The 22,969-nt window shown below is 26.0% G+C and overlaps 1 protein-coding gene across 2 annotated transcripts in view; it reads right to left on the reverse strand.

Annotated features, from left to right (window-relative positions):
* LOC135925099 (cyclin-dependent kinase 18-like) overlaps positions 1–22,969 on the reverse strand; it is a 55,289-nt gene that overhangs the window by 12,669 nt on the left and 19,651 nt on the right. Inside the window, exons 2-3 of one of the 2 annotated variants that reach the window (XM_065460275.1) lie at positions 10,984–11,094; positions 8,782–9,239 (exon numbers count right to left, since the gene is read on the reverse strand). In XM_065460275.1, coding sequence (XP_065316347.1) covers positions 8,782–9,147 — 366 coding nt within the window. In that variant the 5' untranslated portion in view covers positions 9,148–9,239; positions 10,984–11,094. The remainder of the gene's footprint in view (positions 1–8,781; positions 9,240–10,983; positions 11,095–22,969) is intronic. The other variant, XM_065460274.1, reaches the window with a different exon arrangement.

Raw genomic sequence — 22,969 nt, forward strand, 5'->3', positions numbered from 1 at the left:
GTAAATAAATGGGCAAAATATATGCGCATTGTCATGTGACCATCATATTTACACTATTAAAATGAAGGTCGTGTATATACCTGTCTCGATCGGACTCGGGTAGACATTCTTTTTTGAATTCGGTTAGGCCCGCACATGGGTAAAAATTTAAATTACCAATTTTTTGAGCACTCATAATTTTCCCGCTTTTCTATGTGAATAAATAGATCGTTTAACTTTTTCGGATAGGTCCTTATTAACGTATCAGACATTTCAACCAAAAACATAGATCTCGTTATTTTAAATAATTGAAATTCAATGATTGCAACCACGTGCCAATTATTTAATTTTGCTATTAAAATAAATAAGTGATCCCTTAAAAATCAAACTAAATTAATCTTAAAAATTGCCTGCCAAATAAATTACAAATCAAAAAGATACATTTTAAAATATGGATTCCTTTCCAAATTATTTTTTTTACTAATTGATTATAAAAAGTTAGATTTGTTGAGCAAAACTTTCATAATATGAAAATATATTTTATAAATGAAGTTAAAGCATTAATTTATATTAATTAATTAATATATAAGAAATTTTACAGTTGTAAAAAAAATAATTCACAAGATATTATTTAAAAGAAATATTAAATAAAAATTGTCTTAGATTGTAAATAGTAGTGTTGTAAAACGAAGTTCGTTTTTTTTGAAAAAAGGTGATGAACGGCGTTCCTTTTTTTTGACGAACTTTGAACGTGAACGCGTTCCTTTTCTTTGATGAACACGTTCAATTTTACGTTCGTTCAATTTTAAAAACACTTTTTATTTTTATTTATTTGAAAAATTAATATTAATCCGCATTTTTTAACAAAAAAGTCTTAGATTTTTATTTATTTGAAAAATTAATATTTAATCCAATTTTTTAACAAAAAAGTCTTATATTTTTTAATCAGATGTTTTTACTTTTTCCTCTTTCATATTGCAATTAACGTACCATAACGTGCTACTGCTAGAGAAGATAAGATTAAAGTTTATTAATTTGAATATTTTATATTTTAATTTAATAGATTAACATTTGCATGGATATAAATATTTCATCATCAGATTCTGAAAAGCAAAATTCAATATTAGATGAATTAGAATTACCATGGCCCAAATATCAAAAATATTTCACTCTTTTAAAATCAATTCCGAGATATCCTTTTTTTTTGACGAGGAAGAAGAGGGCAGAGGATGATAACATAGCTCAATTTTTTGAAACAATGGATAAAACATTAAATGTTTTTAATAAATTCCCCCTTTTAAAAGAATTATTTATCAAGTATAACACCGCAATCCCTTCATCTGCCCCTGTTGAGCGAGTTTTTAGTATAGCTAACGCTGTATTAACTGACAAGCGTTCATGCCTATCAGATGAAAATTTTGAAAAGCAATTATTATTAAAAATTAATAAGAAAATTTTTTTATAAATTTATTTTTTTATCGCTCTATTATATTGTATTTATAATTATATTATCAAAATAAAACTATAATTTTTTATCATGGCTAATATATTGTGTTGAAAAATATAAGGCATTTATTTATATCAAATTAAATTTTAAAAAAAATTTATCATAAAATTTTGAACGTATGAACGCGTTCATGAACTTGAACGCGTTCCTTTTTTTGAATTTGAACGTGAACGTGTTCGATTTTTGTCAATGAACGTTGAACGCGAACGCGTTCGATTTTTTTAAAAATGTTTACAGCACTAATAAAAGATGGTAAATAACAAACCACAATGTAAGAAGGAATATTTGTTTGGATAAACATTTCTAAATTTTTTCAATCTATGAATTTAAGATTTAATTATAGATTATATATCGTGTGTCATTTTTTAAAATTTTCCTTTGTACCTCTGATAAAATCATTATTTTCATATTATTTGTTAATCTTGTAAGAGCCACATATAGTTGTCTATGGGCAAAGACGGGTTCAAGTAGGAGTACCCATCAAAGGTCTTTGACTTTTATTTTTTGTAATCTCAAAAAGGGGATTTATAAGAAACTAATGTCTTTTTAAAATAAACAACTAAGAGTCACTTAGTGCAAGATCTATTTTAAGGAGAAAAACTTGAAATCACTTATTAGTGCTTGTCAACACCTCAACAATAAAATTATCATGTAAATGTCATATGATTAAGCGGGTAACCATTATAAAGTCATTTGTTTGGGCTCTTGCGTAAAAGAATAACAATTGTAACGACCTGAGAAAATTCATTATATCTGATTATAGCTTTCAATGGAATCAGCATTATATTAATGCTTGAAAGCGCCTGAAATAATATTAATGATGTCGTTGTTAGGCGTAAATGCGATTTAGTTTGATGGTTAATATTATTTTGGTAGAGAGGCTATTTATATCAGCAATTTCGATAAAATTATCATAAAAACATTTTATTCTCGAATAATTTTCAGGCTAATAATGTGGAATTTTAACACTATTTAGGAAAAGATCAGCATAGTCAAGCGTTGTAATTACCTTGCACTAATAAAGTATGCATATTATCAATCAAATGTACTGTTTTAAAATAACTCCATAAATCTCAACTTATAATACACGACTATAATCTCGAATTTGAAGCCTTTAGTCACGTCTGTCTAAAATCACCACATAATAAAATCATATTTCCGCCTATGCAACAGCCCAAAGGACGTAATCATACATTTAAATTATAATTTTATCGATGATGAGATATTGACAGGCACTAAAAGGGGTTTCTAGTTTTTCTCTCTCTAAGATAGATCTAGCTCAGTAACTCTCAGTTGCCATACTTTAAGAGGAGGTTAGTTTACTATTCCCGTTTTTTGTGATTACAAAAAATGAAAAGACAAAGCTTTAGAGATGTAGGTTTTCCTGCTTGAGCCTGTCGTTACCCATGGGCAATTGTGGCCCTTACAAGATGTAAATATCAAAATATTATAAAATAATTATTTTGTCATCAGAGATAGGAAAATATTTAAAAAGATAAAACATTCACATATAATCTTCTATAATTGAAATATCAAATTCATTGATTGAAAAAATTTAGAAATATTAGTCCAAACAAATATCCCTTCCTACCTTGTGGTATGTGATTCACCATTATCCATGATTCCCCGTCATTTCTGATTTACCATCATAAAGTTATCAGGTGTTAGTGTGAAAATTAATTTACATGTTTTTTTATTTTTATTTTAATTCTTTTACCTTTATAGGGTCACATTATGTATATTAGGAAAAAATATTTATGAATCTGCACCTAATATTTCTAATATTTTTTTAATTATGATTGTATTGCTACAAGTATAATTAGAGTTTTATAATGTCTAAATAATATTTTTATTAAGGATATTTAAAAAATTTATAAAGTATGGAGAAGAAATATATACAAGATCTTTATTTTAATACTACATATGAAAATACAGGCTGATAACAAGTCAAAAATAACGGAGAATCATACATTTCTCTTTTATTTGCTGATGGGTTAATCATAATTCACCATTTATTTGATAATGGGTGAATCAAAAATTAGCCTATCTTATGAGGTGTGAATCATAAATTTCCCTTTATTTTGATTAGAGTTAATCCCGAAATTTTTCATTATTTTTATAAAATAAGTTGATGAAGTAAGTATATATATTTAGTACCTTCACCTTTAATATGAGCAAATAATTGGAACAATAAGTTGTAATACACTAAATTTTATTTGAGTTAATCCTGATTTATTTTTATAATAAACTACCATAAAAAATTTATTTTAATTTTTAACATTATGGTTTAAATTTAAGTAAGAATCCATATAATTATTTCAGTACCCTTATAATAAAATTATAATATAAATATTAATTAATCATAAAATTTTTTTAGTCAATACAATGTATTTAACAATAGTTTATTCATAAATTCCACAGAGAGATGTCTAATGTAGTGATGCAAAATCGCACCATTTGAGCTGATTATTAAAAAAAACTAACTCAATATTTTATACAGAAAAATATTTCCTATGCCTCGAGATTTTTCTAATAGATATCCAAATCTCTATGCCATATATAAGCAAAATCTTAAAGGCTTGCGTAATATATTTCTGGATATATATGTGCTTCACTAGTCTAATGTAAATGTGTATTCAATTAATACATATTACATTATTTTCTTCGGAACACATATATAATATATTTTTTTATTAAAAAACTTAATATAAATATAGAAAAATTTTTATTTAAAATAAAAAGGTATTTTTTTAACTTTAATTTAAAAAAACATAATTTTTGGCAATCCTAATTCTGGTTCCAATAAATTTTAAAAGAATGATTAGATTTTCTGGTTCCTTGATTTGTTTCTTGTACCAGGATTACTAGAAACAAATCTGTTCTTAAATCTAATCGGGTGCTAGTTGATTCATTGCCATTAGTTAAAGTTTAAAAAAAAACATTAAACATTATTAAAAAATATCAGAGACCTGTAGCCCGGCCCGTATTTTAAAACATACCCGGGCCGGGCCTGAAATTTTTTTTTAAAATACCCGGGAAGGGCCAAAAAAAATTTAGAAATAAAAAATCCGGGCCGTGCTCTGCAAATGGTACCTCTGCAGGGCTGTTATTCTTCTTAAAAAGAGAATGTTCTCTCATTAGTTTACTAATGGGAAGAGTTGCTAATATATATAACCATTTTAATATATTGGGAATATAATCTAAAATGTGTTTGAAATAATGCAAAGCATCCATAGCATTTTTTGGGACTATATCAACCATAGTTAATCTTTTAATCATAGTTATTCAGCTAATAAGGCATCATAAGATACATTAACATCTTCATGATAAAAATTTAATAAATATTTGGTTTTTTCTATCACCATCTGAAAAAGGTTGAAGGCTTTTGTGGAAGTTCTGCAGATTGGTAAGTGCTGCATGATGAATGAAAACCCATTCATTTATTTGGGTTATAATACTCTTCTACTGATCCTATATTAATGTTTTGACGATGAGCTTGCTTGCTGCAAGTCAAGGGAAACAAATATTAAACACGTATAGCTCTGCCTTTGACTCAACAATAATATATAAAATATGAAATTCTTCATTAATATTAGCTCTAATTTCCTTGAGTTCTAATATAATGCTCTCCGCTATTCTCATCCTCTTAAACAAGTCAATGTCATGTTTTTGAAAAGTATTACATAAAATAGTTGTATAGTTAAATAATACATTGAGAAAAAAAAATTTGGAATAAGTACTGAATCCAATAATTTTCTTGCTACTGAGGAATTATTTCTTTCAAACCATTATGATATTTCAGTAATAGCATTAATAATCGGCTCTTCTAACTCCATAAAAGCTGTTACTGCTTGATGGCGGAGATTCGATCTCGTTGGACAAGCTAGCAATTTCTTTCTCCCTGTTAGACAAGGAATTTCAGAGATAATTATTATTTGACTAGAAATTTAGATAAATATTAAGCCACTAATATTGAAATATAATAGGTAAATATTAAGCCAAGGAAAACTTGAAATCGAAATTAATTGAAAAAATAACTTAGTAGATTAATGTAATAAATAAATGTAATTAAATTTACATATGAGATAGGAATAAATATTAACAAATATAAAAAATAATATTTTTGAAAAATATAATCCGGCCTATGCATTTTTTGGCTTTGGGGGGGGGGGGGGGGGGGGGGGTTGTCCCCTTGCTTCCCTCTGCGTACGCGCCGATCCCTATAATGTTATTCACAAACATACGGTAGATTTTCAATTGCGGTAGTTTTGCGGGACTTTCGCATAAAATATATTTTTTACATTGTAAAATTAAAATCGTTTTTTTTTATAAAATTAATATATTTTAATAAATCAAGATGTTATTTTTACGTGATACGTGATATATAGGGCATTCGCCCTCTAACGTTGAATACACAACAGAGCAACGGTAGGTTTTCCTCATTTCCATCTAATTGGAATTTATTAATTTGGGGGAGAAAAAAAATATGAGGAGCCCTCCACACGTTTGTGGGCAAGCCGCACGTACTTGTACGCACAACATTTCTAAGAAATGTTATTAAAACGTCTATAGGCTTAGAGGAAAAGAGCGGGACCAAAAAAATAGCCTATACCCAAGAACTGCTTTTGAAATTAATTACTTTAAAGGTGGGAGGTGGATAACTTAATTTAAAAATTTTTTACTGTATTAAAGCAAGTTTATTTATTTTTGAGGTGAATTAAAGAAAAATACTTTCGAGAGGAATAAATCCACATAAGAAATCGAAGAAGAAAAGTAAGAAAAAGGTATGTGAACGAGAGATCCCTAGGAACAATTTTCATCTGAAATATCTATCTTTGATGCGAAAGAGTTTTCTGATAGACCTTTTGCAATTATTAAGCTTTATAAATTGTTTCATGTTTACATTCAGCTCCATCACGTCTTTTATAGCTTTGTAATACCATAACGATTTGTATTTAGTATACTGTTTCCCTTTATGTGTATATAATACCATTTATAGTTCTCAGACAATTATTTATAAAGGATTGAATGCGTCTTAAGTCAGTCTTGTTAGCTTCCCATATGTCACTTCCGTATAATAAAATGGGGATAATAGTAGAGTTGAATAGCCTCAACCTTGTGAAAACCAATATTTCCTTAGATTTCCAGATTTTCGTGTACATATAAAACGCTCTTTACGATCTTATTAACAAAGTGAAAATTTTCATTAGACCCAAAGTCTGCCAAGTCGGCAGCAGCATTTACCTCCTTTATGACTTTATTTATTATGATGTTAAAAAGCAGCGGTGATAAAGTGCAACCTTGTTTTACTCCCTTTTTTATCCAAAATTTTTTGGCAGGCGGAAACGTTATCAAAAAAGTAGATATCAAATACCTGGGTGTGATGCTCAATAACAAAGGGGAATGCAAGGAGGAAATGAAGATTAGAACGCAAAAAGCCAAAAGAGCGTTCTATATGTACACGAAAATCTGGAAATCTAAGGAAATATCGGTTTTCACGAGGTTGAGGCTATTCAACTCTACTATTATTATACGGAAGTGACATATGGGAAGCTAACAAGACTGACTTAAGACGCATTCAATCCTTTATAAATAATTGTCTAAGAACGATAAATGGTATTTTTTATCCCAGTCATCTCTAACTCTAACCTCTGGAGGAAATCTAGCCACACTCCGATAAATATTACAATAATAAATAGTATTTAAAAAATTTTGTCTCGTACTATAATTAACTATTTTATTTTGAAAAATAGTTATTGACTTTGTATTATAAACAAATTATTATAAAAAATAGGCGGATAACTAAGTTAATTCAAAATCTCGGCCGAAAAATTTTATTTAGCAATTTTTACATTTCTACCACAATTTTCATATTTTCCCCGCTATTTAAAAATTTTGACCTGGCAACCCTGCTCCCAACATATAATTTATTATACTAATTATATACAATTTACATTTTGTAATATTTTAAAAATACTATTTACCCATAAATATACAAATAAAAGGATTACTTTATATAAAAAATAATTCAAAATATTATTTACACAAATTTTTTTTAGTATTAAATTATAATATACTAAATATCTGTTTAGAATAAAAAAAGATAAAATATGTTTTTCTCAGAAGCAAGAAATTTCACAAAATCGTTGATTTTTAAACCCGGGCCGGGCCGTAAAAAATTTTTGAAAAAAAATGAGGGCAGGGCGGTGCAAATGGTACCTCTGTAGGTCTCTGAAAAATATATTCCTTTAAATTTCAGAATTATTTATATCCACTCAATAAAATTATAACATGAATCTATAAAAAAAAATAAGAATCGCTCAATCTATTAATAAAAAATTTTAACGCCTTAGGGAAAATTTGGCATAAAATAAATAAAATTAAATCAATTCGATGTTTAAATTTTTTAAACAAAGCTAATAAAATAAAGAAATAAACTAAAAAAATTAATATAACTATTACGGCGGGGAAATAATATATTTTGGAATTGAGCAATTAGAGAAGAAGATAACGAAATTGTTGAGAAATTTTTTATTACGTTTTTGTATAAAAAAAAGTGTGGTAAAGAAAAATATTATTAAGCACATTTTGTATTATAAAACATAGCTTTAATTCAATAATATAAAATTTTAATATAATGATATACGATAATGGAATAGATAGATACAAAAGGATAGGAACCATTATAATGATAATCATAAACTTGAGAATAAAGACTTAAAGAAGGAAGAGACATTTAAACAAGACGGGTTCAGCAAAAATGGGATTAGTTCAAATTAAAAAATAGGGATTATGTAGTATAGTATATTTCAACGATGTTTAAAAATATTCTTCAATCTTAGCCTATACATACTCAGTTATATCTATATAGCTTTATTCTTGGCTAGCCAAAATAACTAAAATATTTTTCAGAGACCTGCAGAGGCACCATTTGCACTGCAAGGCTCGGATTTTTTTTGGTCGGGCCTATAAGTCTCCGATATTTTTCAAGAAGTTAGGTAAACAAATGAATGGGTAATAAAGACCGATTATAATGTAATTCTTCTTTTTTGGGAGGAAATGCTTGCTAATTGCTAATTAGGAGTGCAAAAACTTATTTCAGCTTAATCATTCTCCCAGTTTTTATTACTATACCATTTTTTATATTTATTTGCTTATATTATTCATCATATCCCCTTCTCTCACACCTTTTTATTTTGTATATTATTACAATTACATTTATAATATAATGCTTTTTCATTACTTAAATTTAATTTAGCGATTTTTAGTTTTATTAAATTTATATAAAGGATTACTTGTGAGAGAGCTTTGGCCTCTGTACCATTAACAGTCAGTTTGCAATTTTCTCCATTGATAACCATATTTTGTCCATTATACATGCCGCCCGTCTGCGACTGTTTGCTGTATTTTTTCCGGTTGGATTCTTTCCTTTTATAATTAACGTTCCCGTTAATTCCATTGACGTAATAAACATTGTTTAAACTCGGTTTGTGATTTTCCTCAATATTGATAAGGGTAAAATGGGACGATTTAATGTGGTTAAAATTGGATTCGCCACAAAAGGTGGAATTAGTGGGAGGTAAAGCGCAGTGGGCATTATTTATATTATTATTGTTATTATTTTTGCGAAATCTGCCTTGAGAAGTCAATTTTTTAATCATTTTATCAGAGCAGCGTTTGACGCCGTTTAGCGTTAGTGTGTCGATATTTTTAACGTTATAAACATAGTTGGGCGTTGAATTCGATGAAGATTCTAAAAGCCGTAATAAAATTTTTGTAATTATGAAATGATTATTATTTTATTACTCATAAGATAGTAAATCCAATAGTAAATGATGACTTTCATTTTGTTAATTTTTATCATTAAATACTTATGTATTATTTAGCTAATCACTCATCATTCTCGTCTCATATTTATATACTAACCCTAACACACATCATAAACCCTCAATTCTGTTCTTCTAATTATAAAATAAATGAGTCAAGTGATCGATTAGTTTAACTTTTTACTTTTAATTTCATTATGAGCGAGCGTAATATTTTTTTTATTTGAGGAAAGAGTTTAGATTCGAGCAATTAGTATCAAGATAATGGACTTTTTTGTTTAAATTATAAGAGCTAGTGGTAATACCAATGGTTTAAATAGTAATAACTACATAATAAAAAAAATCAAATAAACACAAGTGTTTATGACTTATGTGAGTACCGTATCTTAAAATTCAAGAATTAAAACCTTAATAAAATTTAGTAATAAAGAACTAACTCAATTATCCATGAATCGTATAATAAAATATACAATTTTGGGCTGTTTTATTCTTGACTGAAATTGAGCTTATATTATATGCATAAATAATAACCATTGGTAATTATAGTCTATATGTTTTAAGATTAATTATAGTTTAGACCGATGAATTAATGTTTAAATTTTAAAAAATAGAATAAAAAATAGTTATCCAACATTTATTATACAACAAAAGGTGACTAGCTTCTTATCTTAACCCATGTAGCTCGATTCTCCCTGCCAAAATATAGAAAAACTTATATTATCAATGTTAACCATAATGCAGTCCGCTTCTGAGTGATCATATTATAGAGATTTTAGTAAATAAAGAATTAATAGAATATAAATTGACATTATACTACAGCAAAAGCAATAATAAAAAATATTCATATTCTGTTGTGATTAATGGTTAAATGGAAAATAGTTTGTACTGTAGAAAATATAATTGCGATAGTATTATAGATTATTATAGAAAATGGGATGGGATGCAAAAGGAATTACAAAAAATATTCATATTCTGTTGTGATAATGGTTATATGGAAAATAGTTTGTACTTTAGAAAATATAATTGCAATAGTATTATAAATTATTATAAAACTAGCAGATTGCCCGTCAAGAATGATGGGGAATCGGAATTTTCTCCTTTATTTGATGATGGATGAATTAGAAATTTTCCTATCTTATGAGATGTTATTCAGAAATTTATATTTATTTAGATAAGGGGTTATTTTAATATTTCCATACTTTTTATAAAATATGTTAATGTCTAGCAAAAATAAATATTTTAGATTATAAATTACAAATACAAATGAATAAAAATTTAGTTTAAAAGATTTTTGATAGTGCAACATAAATTAAAATTAATAAATATATACTTCATTAACATATTTTATAAAAATAATGGAAAATTTTAGAATAACCCCTTATCTAAATAAATATAAATTTCTGAATAACACCTCATAATATAGGGAAATTTCTGATTCATATATCATCAAATAAAGGCGATATTCATTAGTCATCTATCATTGAATAAAAGAGAAAATTATGATTCCCCTTCATTCTTGACGAACAATCAGCTAGAAACTTTTATTTTTGATAACGGGTTCTTAAAAAATCCCTAAAATATATATAAATTTAAGACAAGGTCACAATAGGCATTATTTTTTTTTGTTATTAATGCTAAAATAAAAATGGATAAATATTTTCATATATATACTTCACAAGGCTTTCATTATTTCATTGTGTCCAACAATTTCTTAAATCCAGCAATTATCAGAAATTTTTTAGCAAATGATTTAAATAACGCATATCTGTGGTTTGCCCATTCCTTTAAGTTCAAATAAAGTGAGATGAGAAATGAAATAATTCAGTTATTGAAATTAGAGACCTTGATTTATTCATCAGCCTCCAGCCCAGGTCAACAGTAAAGGTAATTTATAGGCCCAGTCCATATTTAATAAAAAATTCAAACCTAAGCCCATCATAAGTTTCAAAAATTTTGCCCAAGCCCATTTTCAAAATTTAATTAATTGTTTTAAATGAAAATAAACAATATTTAAGTGTATTTAGGCAATCACTTTGTTTGCAATACTGAAATTTATTATTATTAAAGAAAAAAAATGCAATATATTTTGAAGTTAGCCATAGTTTAATAGACTAAATTTAAATGAAATATTTTTAGGGTTTTTATCAAAAACCCAGTCCTGACCCAAGCACGTTGTAAATAATACCTGGCACCCCATGGGCAGCAAGCCTTCCCATAAGATCTCTGATTGAAAGGTTAAACCATTTTAAATCATTATAAGTATTTTGTCACCTGAGTTAGAGGTTATTCTAATTTTTGTCAAAAATAATTTTTTTTGATAAGATTGATTATTTAAGAATATATTAATCTATTTACATAAAAAAATATTATAATTTTAACTTATAAAATAAATTAAGCTAATATTAGATTATTCCATCTCCCTATTTCTTAACTGATTGTATGGTTTTATATAAAGATCTTGATATTACTGGTTCAAAAAACAAAAAATTAAAAAGATAATTTTTTATTATTATTTTAAGAAAAATAATATTACCATAATTTTTATTCATTCCAATATAAATATTATATTTAAATTTTTAAAATAAAATTTTAGTCTGTTGGTGTTTACAATAGTAATTATAATTCAATAAAACTTTTAGATTTAAAGAGAATTTGTTTGGAGAATAGAATAATATTTTTTAAAATAATAAAAATAAAATTTGATATTTATAATATCTCCAGTTTTAGAATAATAATAAAAATGATTTTTTAAGAAATCATGGTATTTTATATAATTAAGTGATGAGGAGCTATAAAATATACACATTTAAAAAAAAAATTAGAAAGTATTTCTAATATTAAGAATACAGAAAAAAGTGGAGATAGAATAATATAAATCTCAGGCGATGATTTGTTAAAAGAAAGAAAAAAATAAAATCTATCAAAGGTAGAAGTAATATTTGAAACAAATGTTAAAAATGGACAAAAAATATAAATAGATGCAATGAAAAAAATTTATTAAATGTAGACATAGCATATTATATTTTGCTCTTAGTCAGAACCCTAAAAAAATTGAATGTTTCCATTGGATAGAAATTAAAAATGTTCCCAAATAGTCAAAAATAAAATCAGATAGTTGAATATGTAAAATCTGCTCTTCATAAAAATGGGTCTGATTTCTCTTATATTCTAATCCTTAAAATGTAATTAACTGCTATTATAGCAAGCTTTATTTTTTTCTATATCAGCTCATAATGCTAATGTTGAAAGAATCTTTCCTTTAATAAATAGCCAAATGAGAAGAATATAATTCGTTCCATTGCAATTAGCTATTTAGAAGAAAATCCATGGTCTAAACTTATTAGGTATACATAGTAATTAGGATTCAGTGTTAAGGGAGAAGTCAAAATAGTGCCATTCATATTATATTCAGAATCTTCTTCCTACATGGATATTATCAAAGTATACTTTAAAAATGCTTTTAATAACATTCGTGAACATTAATTGTTTTACTCCTAATTCCTAGAGACATACTGTGACATTAAAACTTTTCTTTATTCAGCCCACATTTCATAGACTCTGATGAAAGGATCCAGCAGGGAGGCACATGTCCTCTCTTATTTTACCTTAATATTCGTGATCTCATCAAAATAAAATAATTGAAGTTTAAATTTCCTTGAAGCCAATTTTAAAAAATTTAAACTGCTTACAATGATAATAAATAACAGACCTATTATATTTCATAGAAGTGATAACTCATAAATTATGATGTTTTCAATCTTACAACTCTAAGGGTGTAACTAAACTGAGAATGATATAAATGCAAATATTTACTTATATGACCTTTTTAAAATATATAATCAAACAAAATGCAAGTGGTTAAGCTAAATTTTCTGATTTGATAAATTTCTTTTTTTTAATAATTTGTCTAAATAAAATTTGTTAGATTTTATAGTTATGAAAAATGAATATTTAGCCTGCAGCTCAATATCATAACGCCTTCTGTGGGTTGAGTACATTTCTTTTATTAATAATTTATCTAAATAAAATTTGTTAGATTTTATAGTTATGAATATCTTAACGCCTTCTATGGGTTGAGTATATACAAGTTGATTTTTTCTGAATTGATTATTTTAGAAAAATAATATGACTAATAAGTATAAAAATTTAATCTTATGAAGATGGAAAAATGTGTCAGAAATAAGTGGATGAATGTTTGAGTTTGGTATAATGATTACATTTGGACCAAGTACGTTATAATCATTTTTATTGGACAAATATTTTTTAAAAGAACACTATTGGCTAAATTTGATTAATATTTTTTGAGGATTATTATAATAGATACAGGATTAATTAATCATCGCATGTCGCAATTAATAGTTGATATCATAATTTATAGAGCATAATAATAAACCGCTTATTGCTACAAGCAAGAAATTTATGGTGTTAAAGCGGGAAATGTTTTAATCGATATTAACCATAAAGATTTCCGCAAGCCGCTAGTCGGGGATAAAGCTATAATTTAAAATTGATTATTTATTGATTATCTTTATTATATTAGAATTAAGTCGGGATTTTTTAATAGCCGCCCGATTTGAATAAATTAATATATCGGATATTTTTAAATTGATCAATCCGATATTATGTGCATGCATGACACAATTATTAATAAATAGATCATATAAATTTTATAAAAAATATATAATATAATAATAATATTTTACTAATGTTTAGGTTTATTCTATTGCTATTTAACATTCTCCTCCTCCCAGTAATGTTATTATAAAAAATTGGATTTGTTATAGTAGAAATTGACGTCTTATTAGAATCGAATAATTGAATATAAAGTTGGAGTTGTTTACAGTGTTGTGATGATTTAATGAAACATATTGAAGATTAAATTAAAACTCATCCATATAAAATTATTTTCTTTGCAAAAATAATTAAAATAACAAAAGGAGTAATAAAAAAATTTCCAATAATGCTTTGTCTATATTTTAATTATTTTTGCATAGAAAATAATTTTATATGGATGAGTTTTAATTTAATCGTCAATATGTTTCATTAAATCCTTACAACACTGTATATATTAAAATAAAAAGCTAATTTTTTAAACTGATTATATATTGTGTATTTTAAAAAATAATGATGTAGATGTTCGTGTTGAAGAGGAAAACAAATAACTATTAGTAGTAGAAGTGGAAAAAAATCTATGAAAAATTAGTTGAGATGGTGTTAATTTTTTTATTAACTTTAATTTTATAAAGCTTTTATATCATGAGAATAAGTATTAAAAGCAATTAATTGAAAACAAATTTATTAGCCAATGATTATTAAAATAAGAAAAACATTATAAATTTATGGCAGTTAAAAATTTAATTGATAAATAATTTGAAACAAATTGTTCAAATCAGTGGCTATTCACATAAAATTGCGTAAGAGCTCACTTGGTTTAATTTAAGGTTGCTCATAAAATGAAATTAAAGGACTAATTTTTTTAAAAAAAATCTTATTTGACTATATGCTCCGTCTTAAATTTAATGAAATTTATATAACATATTTTTTGAGAAAGATATTATAGTCTGTATACTATATAATTTCCCCGACTTATTTTATTTTAAGGAAGATCATTATTGGGCATTGGCTAAAAATTGGCTTAATCTACGTATGCGTGTCTAAGAAAATCAGCTAAGCAGGCATGTTATGCTTTTCTCTATAGTTGAGCTATATTTTCCAAAAAGCCAATCCTGTTAGGCTAAAAACTAAGCATAGTTGAGCCTGCTAAAAACTAAGATTAGCCGAAGAGGCTAAAAAGTAAGCATAGTTGAGCCTGCTAAAAACTAAGTTTAGCCGAAGGGGCTAAATAAAGAACATTCATTTATCTACTGATCAATACATATAATAATAATAAATACAACTAATATTGAGGTAATAATAAAACATATTTAATATCACTTCGATGTAATAAACGTCCGAATTTAAACCGCTAAAAATTTTGTCACCGCGCTTAAAAATACGTGTGAAACTTTTGATATCCTAAGCTCTTTTAAGGATATTAACAATTATTGATAAGTATTCAAAATTATTTTTAGATATTTATATTGCTATTTGACGGTTCACAACCATAGAATCTATTTTTTCTCTTTAGAGATATATTTTGATAGAAGAAATTTAGAAAATACTATAATTGTATGGCTCATTATTTAGGAAATAGTGATAAAATTGTAAAAATATGATTTTATTTACAAAATAATTCTAATAAGTTTATATGTGAAAAGGTTCAGCCCAGTTTTTAGCCCGTTCATTTACGATAGCCCAAAATATAACCTACCACTTTTTTCAAATTTTTGCATAATAGTACAAAATTCAACCTACATTTGAAATGTATTTATAACCAAAAATGAATATAATTTATTTTTTTAATCAAACATTTCTTTCTTTCGTAAGACAAAATTTAAAATCATTTTTTTTAATCAAAAATAAATATAATTTATTTTTTTAAAAAACCGGTCCAAACCTAAAAATATAAAACCCGGGCCAAAATTTTTTTAAAAAAATCCGGGCCGGGCCATGAAAATGGTACCTCTGCAGGTCTCTGATATATATATATTACTTCAACATTGATTTATATATATATCATTATTTTTATATATAACGTATCCTATTTATAATATTATATTTATAATGTTCAATGAATCCCATTATACAGAATTGCCGTCAACTAATGAAAGCTGATTTATTATATTCTCCCACATATTGGAAAACCGAACCTTGATTAATTCCTATACCACCTATTGACATTAATAAACTTATGGGCAGATAAATATCGGAAATTCTGAAACTCCATAAAAAAATAATTCAACTATTTGTATCTAATTTTCTTCAGAAATTTTTGACATTTTAAACTAATTTACCTGCAAACAATAGTATGAAACGGTAAAATAAATATATTTTTTCATTAGTACTTTTAATTATTATTATTTTAAGATTTAAATCTGCCAATATTTAAAATTGGAATAATTTTTTAGCAATAAACATGCTAATGGGGATGAAATATTGGAGCCTAATTCCCTACTTCTATGATCAATAGCCAAACTAATGCCTAATAAATTTTGAATGGTTGCTTATTCATATCCATATAAACGATAATAACACATAGGCTCCTCAAATTGAATCTTGATTTCTATAAACTTCACAAAGTCCGACCTTGTATGACTTGAAAAAAGTTAGAAGGGTTGGTATAAAGAAAGTGCCTCTGGAGATTAAAGAGATGTGCCGTCTCACATTTACCTATAAAATCAGAGCAAAGAAATTGCCATTGTTCAACAGTTATAGATGAACATCGTTTAGATTAAATACTTGTGATGTGGCGTTTGTCTCTCTTAAAGTTGAAATTGTTATAACCTGTATAATAATATGTTTATTGCACAGTGGGAAAGCAGATGTTCCATTTTAATTTTTGTAATATCTTATCAAATATTTGTTTATTTTTAAAAATAAAATAATATGAGATTTTTGCTATATATTTTCATTATTTTTAATAAAAAATTTTATTTGTGCAAAATCGGACCTTTTGTTTATAAATTTCTGTGCATGAAAGGGTTAAAGGATCACCCCTAACCGATATTCGTTAAAGTTCGGATTCTTGTGATAAGGTATTATTTATGTTTGCTTTCTTCCAATTTTTTTAAAAGTATTTAATATAGGCTATATAGTTTTTTAGGTAAAATTTATCCTTTATTGATAATGATTTAAAGAGATTTATCTTAAAAAGAATGGGGATCGGGGGCATAATGCGGCCATGGTATTTATGATATTTAAATATTCTTAACAGAATATCTGTGTTTTAACTATGTAAAGGTGACATAGTAATTATAGCTCTGGCAATATTTCCTGAATTAAAGAACTCAATCATATCCATAATGTTCTTTAAAAAATATCTTATTGAATGTTTTACCTTTAGTTCTTTCTTCATATCATAATAATTGTAAAGGGATTTTATCTCATTATGATACTTTATTAAATGTTTTTTATAATTCTAAATTTAATTGTTAAATGAGGTATTCAATCGAATTTGCAGTCATTGCTAAGTCAATGGAAGGTTTTTGAAAGAGAAAGCACTTAACTTGACAAATTCATATTAATTCTTTCAGAGATATAGAATAGCACATAGCGTCATTCATCTTTGCAATACTATAGAAATTATTTCCCATATATGATTAGATTGCTATAAATGTTTTTTCGCCAACATGGAATTGATCTGGCAGCTACAATCTGTAGAACTCATGATCTTAAATTTGTTATTTAAATCATTTTTGAGATTCAGATTTATAAAAAAAATTGATGTAAAGAAAAATAGATATAACTGTTAAATAAATATTTCCAAAAAACTGTTGAACTAATGCATTATAAACATAATATCAGTATAAAATTTAGTTTATGAGCAATAAATATATATGAGCTTTGTAACATTTTAACACCGTTGAGATGCCCTTGCATCACTGTAGCTCAAATATTTGTTTTTTTAGTAAATATAGAGTGTCACATCTATAGAGGAAGCATCTAGGCCATCCAATTTTTCAGAAATAAACGATTCACAAATATTGTATGTACTACTGTTAATGTATCCGATACAGATAATGGATTGCTCATCAGCCATAATATTCAAATAAATTTGCAATAATTAGTTGTGTAATTTTTCCACGTGTTTTTAAAAATTTATAATTATTATAACAATCAAGAGTTTACATTATTTTTTTAAAATATCTTTAATAATATACTATGTAAATTAAATTTTAAAATGATGCAATAAATATATAAATAAAAAGTATAAAGATCAAATCTAAATATTAAATTATTTTTTCAATTCAAAAATACTAGAGATGTACCGGATATAGGATTAGGTAATGAATCTTCCATATTTATATCCAGCAGATTTTATTTTTATTAAAATAGATGATTTTTTGCAGGTTCTCCTTTTTAATATATTAACCTTATTTACAAAAAAGGAAGATTTATTAATATTTCTTTTGAAATAAAATTAATAAAGAAGTAGGGAAGACGATAATAGCAGATCAAATGGGATATGAGTCCAATTCAATTTATTTTAAAACGAATGTTTAAAATTCAATTCTATTAGACAAATATGGAATTCTTTCGAAAAAAAATCATTTGCCTTAGGACAACTTATTAAAGATATCAAAAGATAGTGAGTGTCCTCGTTTTATTGATTCGCTTTTAAAATCGGTCCCGCAGTGATTATGGTTATGTATTCAGTTTGGAACCGATGGATATATTTTTTTTATAATTATCAAATAAATATAAATTTATCAAGAATTTTCAGAATCTATTCAAGTTTAATTTAAAGAGAGAACGATTTTCTCCGTTTTTTTATTGATATACTATATATATGCTCATATTTTGAAGGCAATATGTGAACATGTATGTTAGATTAAATTAATATAATTAATAATTTTTTAAAATTTAAAATTGAGCTTAATCTTGGTCAAAGAATGGGGAGTAGATGTGTTTCAAAAAAGAAACTGCACAGCCCGGATTTTTTTTCGGCCCGACCCGAGTTTTATATTTTCAGGCCAGGCCTGGATTTATATTATATTTATTTTTGATTTTTGTAGCTAATAATGTTGATTTCAAAATATACGGCAAGGTCCGGATATTTTTTTTAAAAAAAAATTTATGACCCGGCCCTAGTATATTTTAAAAATTAAAATATGGCCTGGCCCTAGTATATTTTAAAAATTTAAATACGGCCCGGCCGGTGTACATGGGCCGGACTTAGGGCCGGGCCAGCAAGTTTCTGATCGAAATACTGTATAGAAAGTGAAAAATCTTGTGAATAAATAAATATAAAAAAATTGAAACATTTGATTCCCGAATGAACATATTAAACTCGGTTCATATTTTATAAAGAAATTTTAAAAAATCGAACTAGCAAGGTTCTTATTATTTATAACTTTTTTCTTTCCTCTTAAAGAAAGGTTTATATTGATTGGAATTTTATGATGTTGCATGCAACAACCTTTTTTCTATCTCTTACAATACAAATGATGATCGCAATAGTAGATAATTAAAAATTCGAAACTCAATCTACAATTGAGATTGAATAATTTGGCTATAAGCATTAAACGCACATTGACGCAAGCTTTCAATTTAGATATATTCAATAATTTACCATAAACATTGAAAAAAAATATTTTAAATTTTATATAAAAATATCATTTTAAAAATACATTTAAATAAAGCAGGGATGTGAACCCTTCGACAAAAAAAAGGGTCCAGGTCCGGGTTCAAGAATAAAATTTGAAAGAAACCGGGTCCAGGGGTTCGGGTTCAGGGAACATAAAAATAGCGACTCAAAATAAGATTTTTTTTAAATTCATTTATTATACTTTAATATACATATTCATAATTTACAAATGAAAAATTTAAAATAAAATAATTTATGCGTGTGTCGCCGGTACAGCCATGAAGATTCTAGATAAGATATATAATTCTGAATATATTGAAGAATTTTCTTCCCAGAATTTCAAAATATTTATATTCTCATTTATTCTCTTAACTTCTGTGAACTTATATTAAAAATGCAATAGGCATTTTTTGATCCTCCTTTCTATCTGATGATAATTTGATTTTTTTTATCTATCTAAAAGTAAATTTCAAGATCATCAATGTTGCTATCATTATTATTATCACTACAACCAATAGGTAGTAAATAATGGAGTTTTGCTTATGCCATAAATCCTTAAAATTGTCTTTAGCCATTTGTTTTTGCTCAATACTCAATAAAACTTGATATCGAGGGTCTAAATATATAGAAGGGTATACAACACTATTTTGCAAATATTGTTGCTCTCGAATTTTCATGTTTTCTAATATTCCGTAAAAAAAGTAAATTTTTCTAAATCTAATCGGCATCTAATCGATATGCCTTAAAATCAAATAAACATAATTGTTCTGATTGTAATCTTAATATGGTTATTTTTAAAGGAACTAATGCACTAGTAAGGTCCTTTATTTGGCACCAATCATCTTCCGACAAAATGACTTCACATGCTCCTATAATAAAATCATTATAGCAATCTTTCAAACTTAATAATCGTTCTCGCATCATACAAATTGAGGACCAACGTGTTGTGCATTATCATTTAAATTAAAATATTATTACTTGTACTACAAAATAATTCACTTTCAAAATAATCAACGTATTTCTATAACATAGCATATTAATAAATTTACATAATAAAATATTATTACACTGGAAAATAATTTATTATATCAATCTCTAAATAAAATGGAAGTCCAGGAAGAAAATTGGAAGAAAACGCGAAAATAAAATAAATGATTACACAAAAAAAGTTAATAAAATTTAAAAAAATATTTATGACACCTCGAACCCTCCACTTTTAAAAAAGGTCCGGGTTCGGGTTCAGCCAAAGTATGAGGGTTCAGGGTCCGGGTTCACATCTCTGAAATAAAGTTATATTTCTATATAAATTGAGTCTAATTTGATTAAATAATCAACTATATTATGTGAAAACAATTAGGATAAAAGTCATAAAGAAAATTTTTGCGGCACGGTTCCGAGAAAAGTAGTTACGTAAGTGGTAGTATTATAAGTCATCGGATATATTGGTATTAAAGATCTGCAAAGCCGGCCCGTTAAGAATTTGTGCATAAGTAACCCGGCCCATTAATATTTTACTAAAAGTCCGCCCATCCCCAAATTTTTTAATTTTCCGGCAACCACATTTTTAATCTACATCTAATTCTTTCCAAATGTCAATTAAGGCACTTATATCTCTCCTCTATGGCTATCTATTTCTTTTATTTTAATCGATTTTCCATAGATTGAAATATATTCAAGTTAACCCAAAATTTAAAATCCATTATAATTTAAATCGATTTTCCGATTTATATAATATATTAAAGTTAACGAAAAATTTCATAAAATTATCTGAAATTTAGAGGTGGATACAACACTCTCGGAGACCTGCAGGCTTGGCCCAGAACGGTTCCAAAATGGTATGATTTTAAAAATCCAGATCGAGCCTAAAAATTTAAAATCTAGGTGGGGTTCTTTTAGAAAAAATAAAAAACCGAGCCAATTTTTAAAGAATAAAATATATTTACAAAAAATCAGTTGGAAGATCATATAACAGTACGTTTAATACAGGGATGTGAACCCTTCGACAAGACCAGGTCCCGGTTCAGAGTAAAAATAGGGTTCGGGGTTTGGATAGCATAAAGAAATATTTATTAATAAAATAACATTATTTTTAATTTTTTTTTTATTCTACTCCATATAAAGATAATTTACTAACAAAAAATTTAAAAATAATTTATCTTACAATCATTTTTATTATTTTATATTTAACAGAGTTGTTAAAGTTTTGTAACTAGATATAAAAATGCGGTATCTGTATCTAGATAGATTTTTGATTAAAGTATCTGTATCTGTTTTTAGATACTTTTTAAGATATGATATACTTTTATTTAACGCTTTTTTATATTATAAATAAAAATACTTGAATGCAAAATTTATTTATTAAAAAATATTAAGACTACTTTAATAAATTAAAAAATATTAAGACTACTTTAATAAAAAATTATATATATAAAAAATAATAAAATTATATATAAATATTCATTAAATATTATGTGCGAGTTTATCAATAAACCAGACAAAGATATCATAATGCAACTCAAGGAATCTGCCATTTTTATTTTCAATGGAATTGGCTAATTTTATTTTATTTTACTAATTTAAAAAATTCATTTTAGATTAATATTAATAGTATTGAAGAGGAAGAAGTAATAATAATGAAGAATCAACAAGTCCAGACATTGTTTTTTTCATGGCCAATTTATAGAGCATATTTTAAAATAATCTCTCAAAATAAAGAAAACAGATCTCTGATAGTAAAATGTTTGCCATATCTACAAAAAAATACGAAAATTTTAGTTAGCATTACCTTAATTTGCAACATTGAAATCTAATAATTATTTAATCATATATTATATTAAAATATAAATTTCATTATTTTAGTTATATTTTGATGATTGTGATATCTAATCAATAAAGTTTTTAACTCATTTCATATATTTTCACTAGAATCCTAATTTAGGTTTATGCAAAGCTTATATAAGAGTACAAAAAAATTGTATCTGTATCTAGATACATTTTAATAATTGTATCTATATCAAGATAACTCTTTAGACAATGTATCTGTATATAGATAACTTTAAAGGTATCATTTAATAACTCTGAATTTAACCCGAAAAGGACTCATCAAACAAAATTAAACAAGCCAAAACTATTATCACCTTATACATGTTAGCGGCAATGTGTTTTTCGCTGCATTATTCAACTTTAAATAATTTTTTTTTAAATTCAAAGATCTCATTTTACTGGAAATATATTCTAGCATGTTTAGAATGCCTATCTTATAAATTGTAGACAATTTTGCCGTTAACCTTTGAGTCATTTGTAATTTATATAAAAAATCTATGGGAAAACTAATATAAATTATATTAAGTTCAAAAGTTCATGGCGAAGTCTAAAATTTTTAGAGGTATTCCAAACTGGATAGAATATATTTCCGAATAAAATCAAAGTTTTAAATTTAATAAAACGCGCTCAAAAAATTATTTAAAGTTG

This window comes from Gordionus sp. m RMFG-2023, chromosome 2, assembly GCF_954871325.1.
Source record: "Gordionus sp. m RMFG-2023 chromosome 2, tfGorSpeb1-WG-v2, whole genome shotgun sequence".
Taxonomy (NCBI): domain Eukaryota; kingdom Metazoa; phylum Nematomorpha; class Gordioida; order Chordodea; family Parachordodidae; genus Gordionus; species Gordionus sp. m RMFG-2023.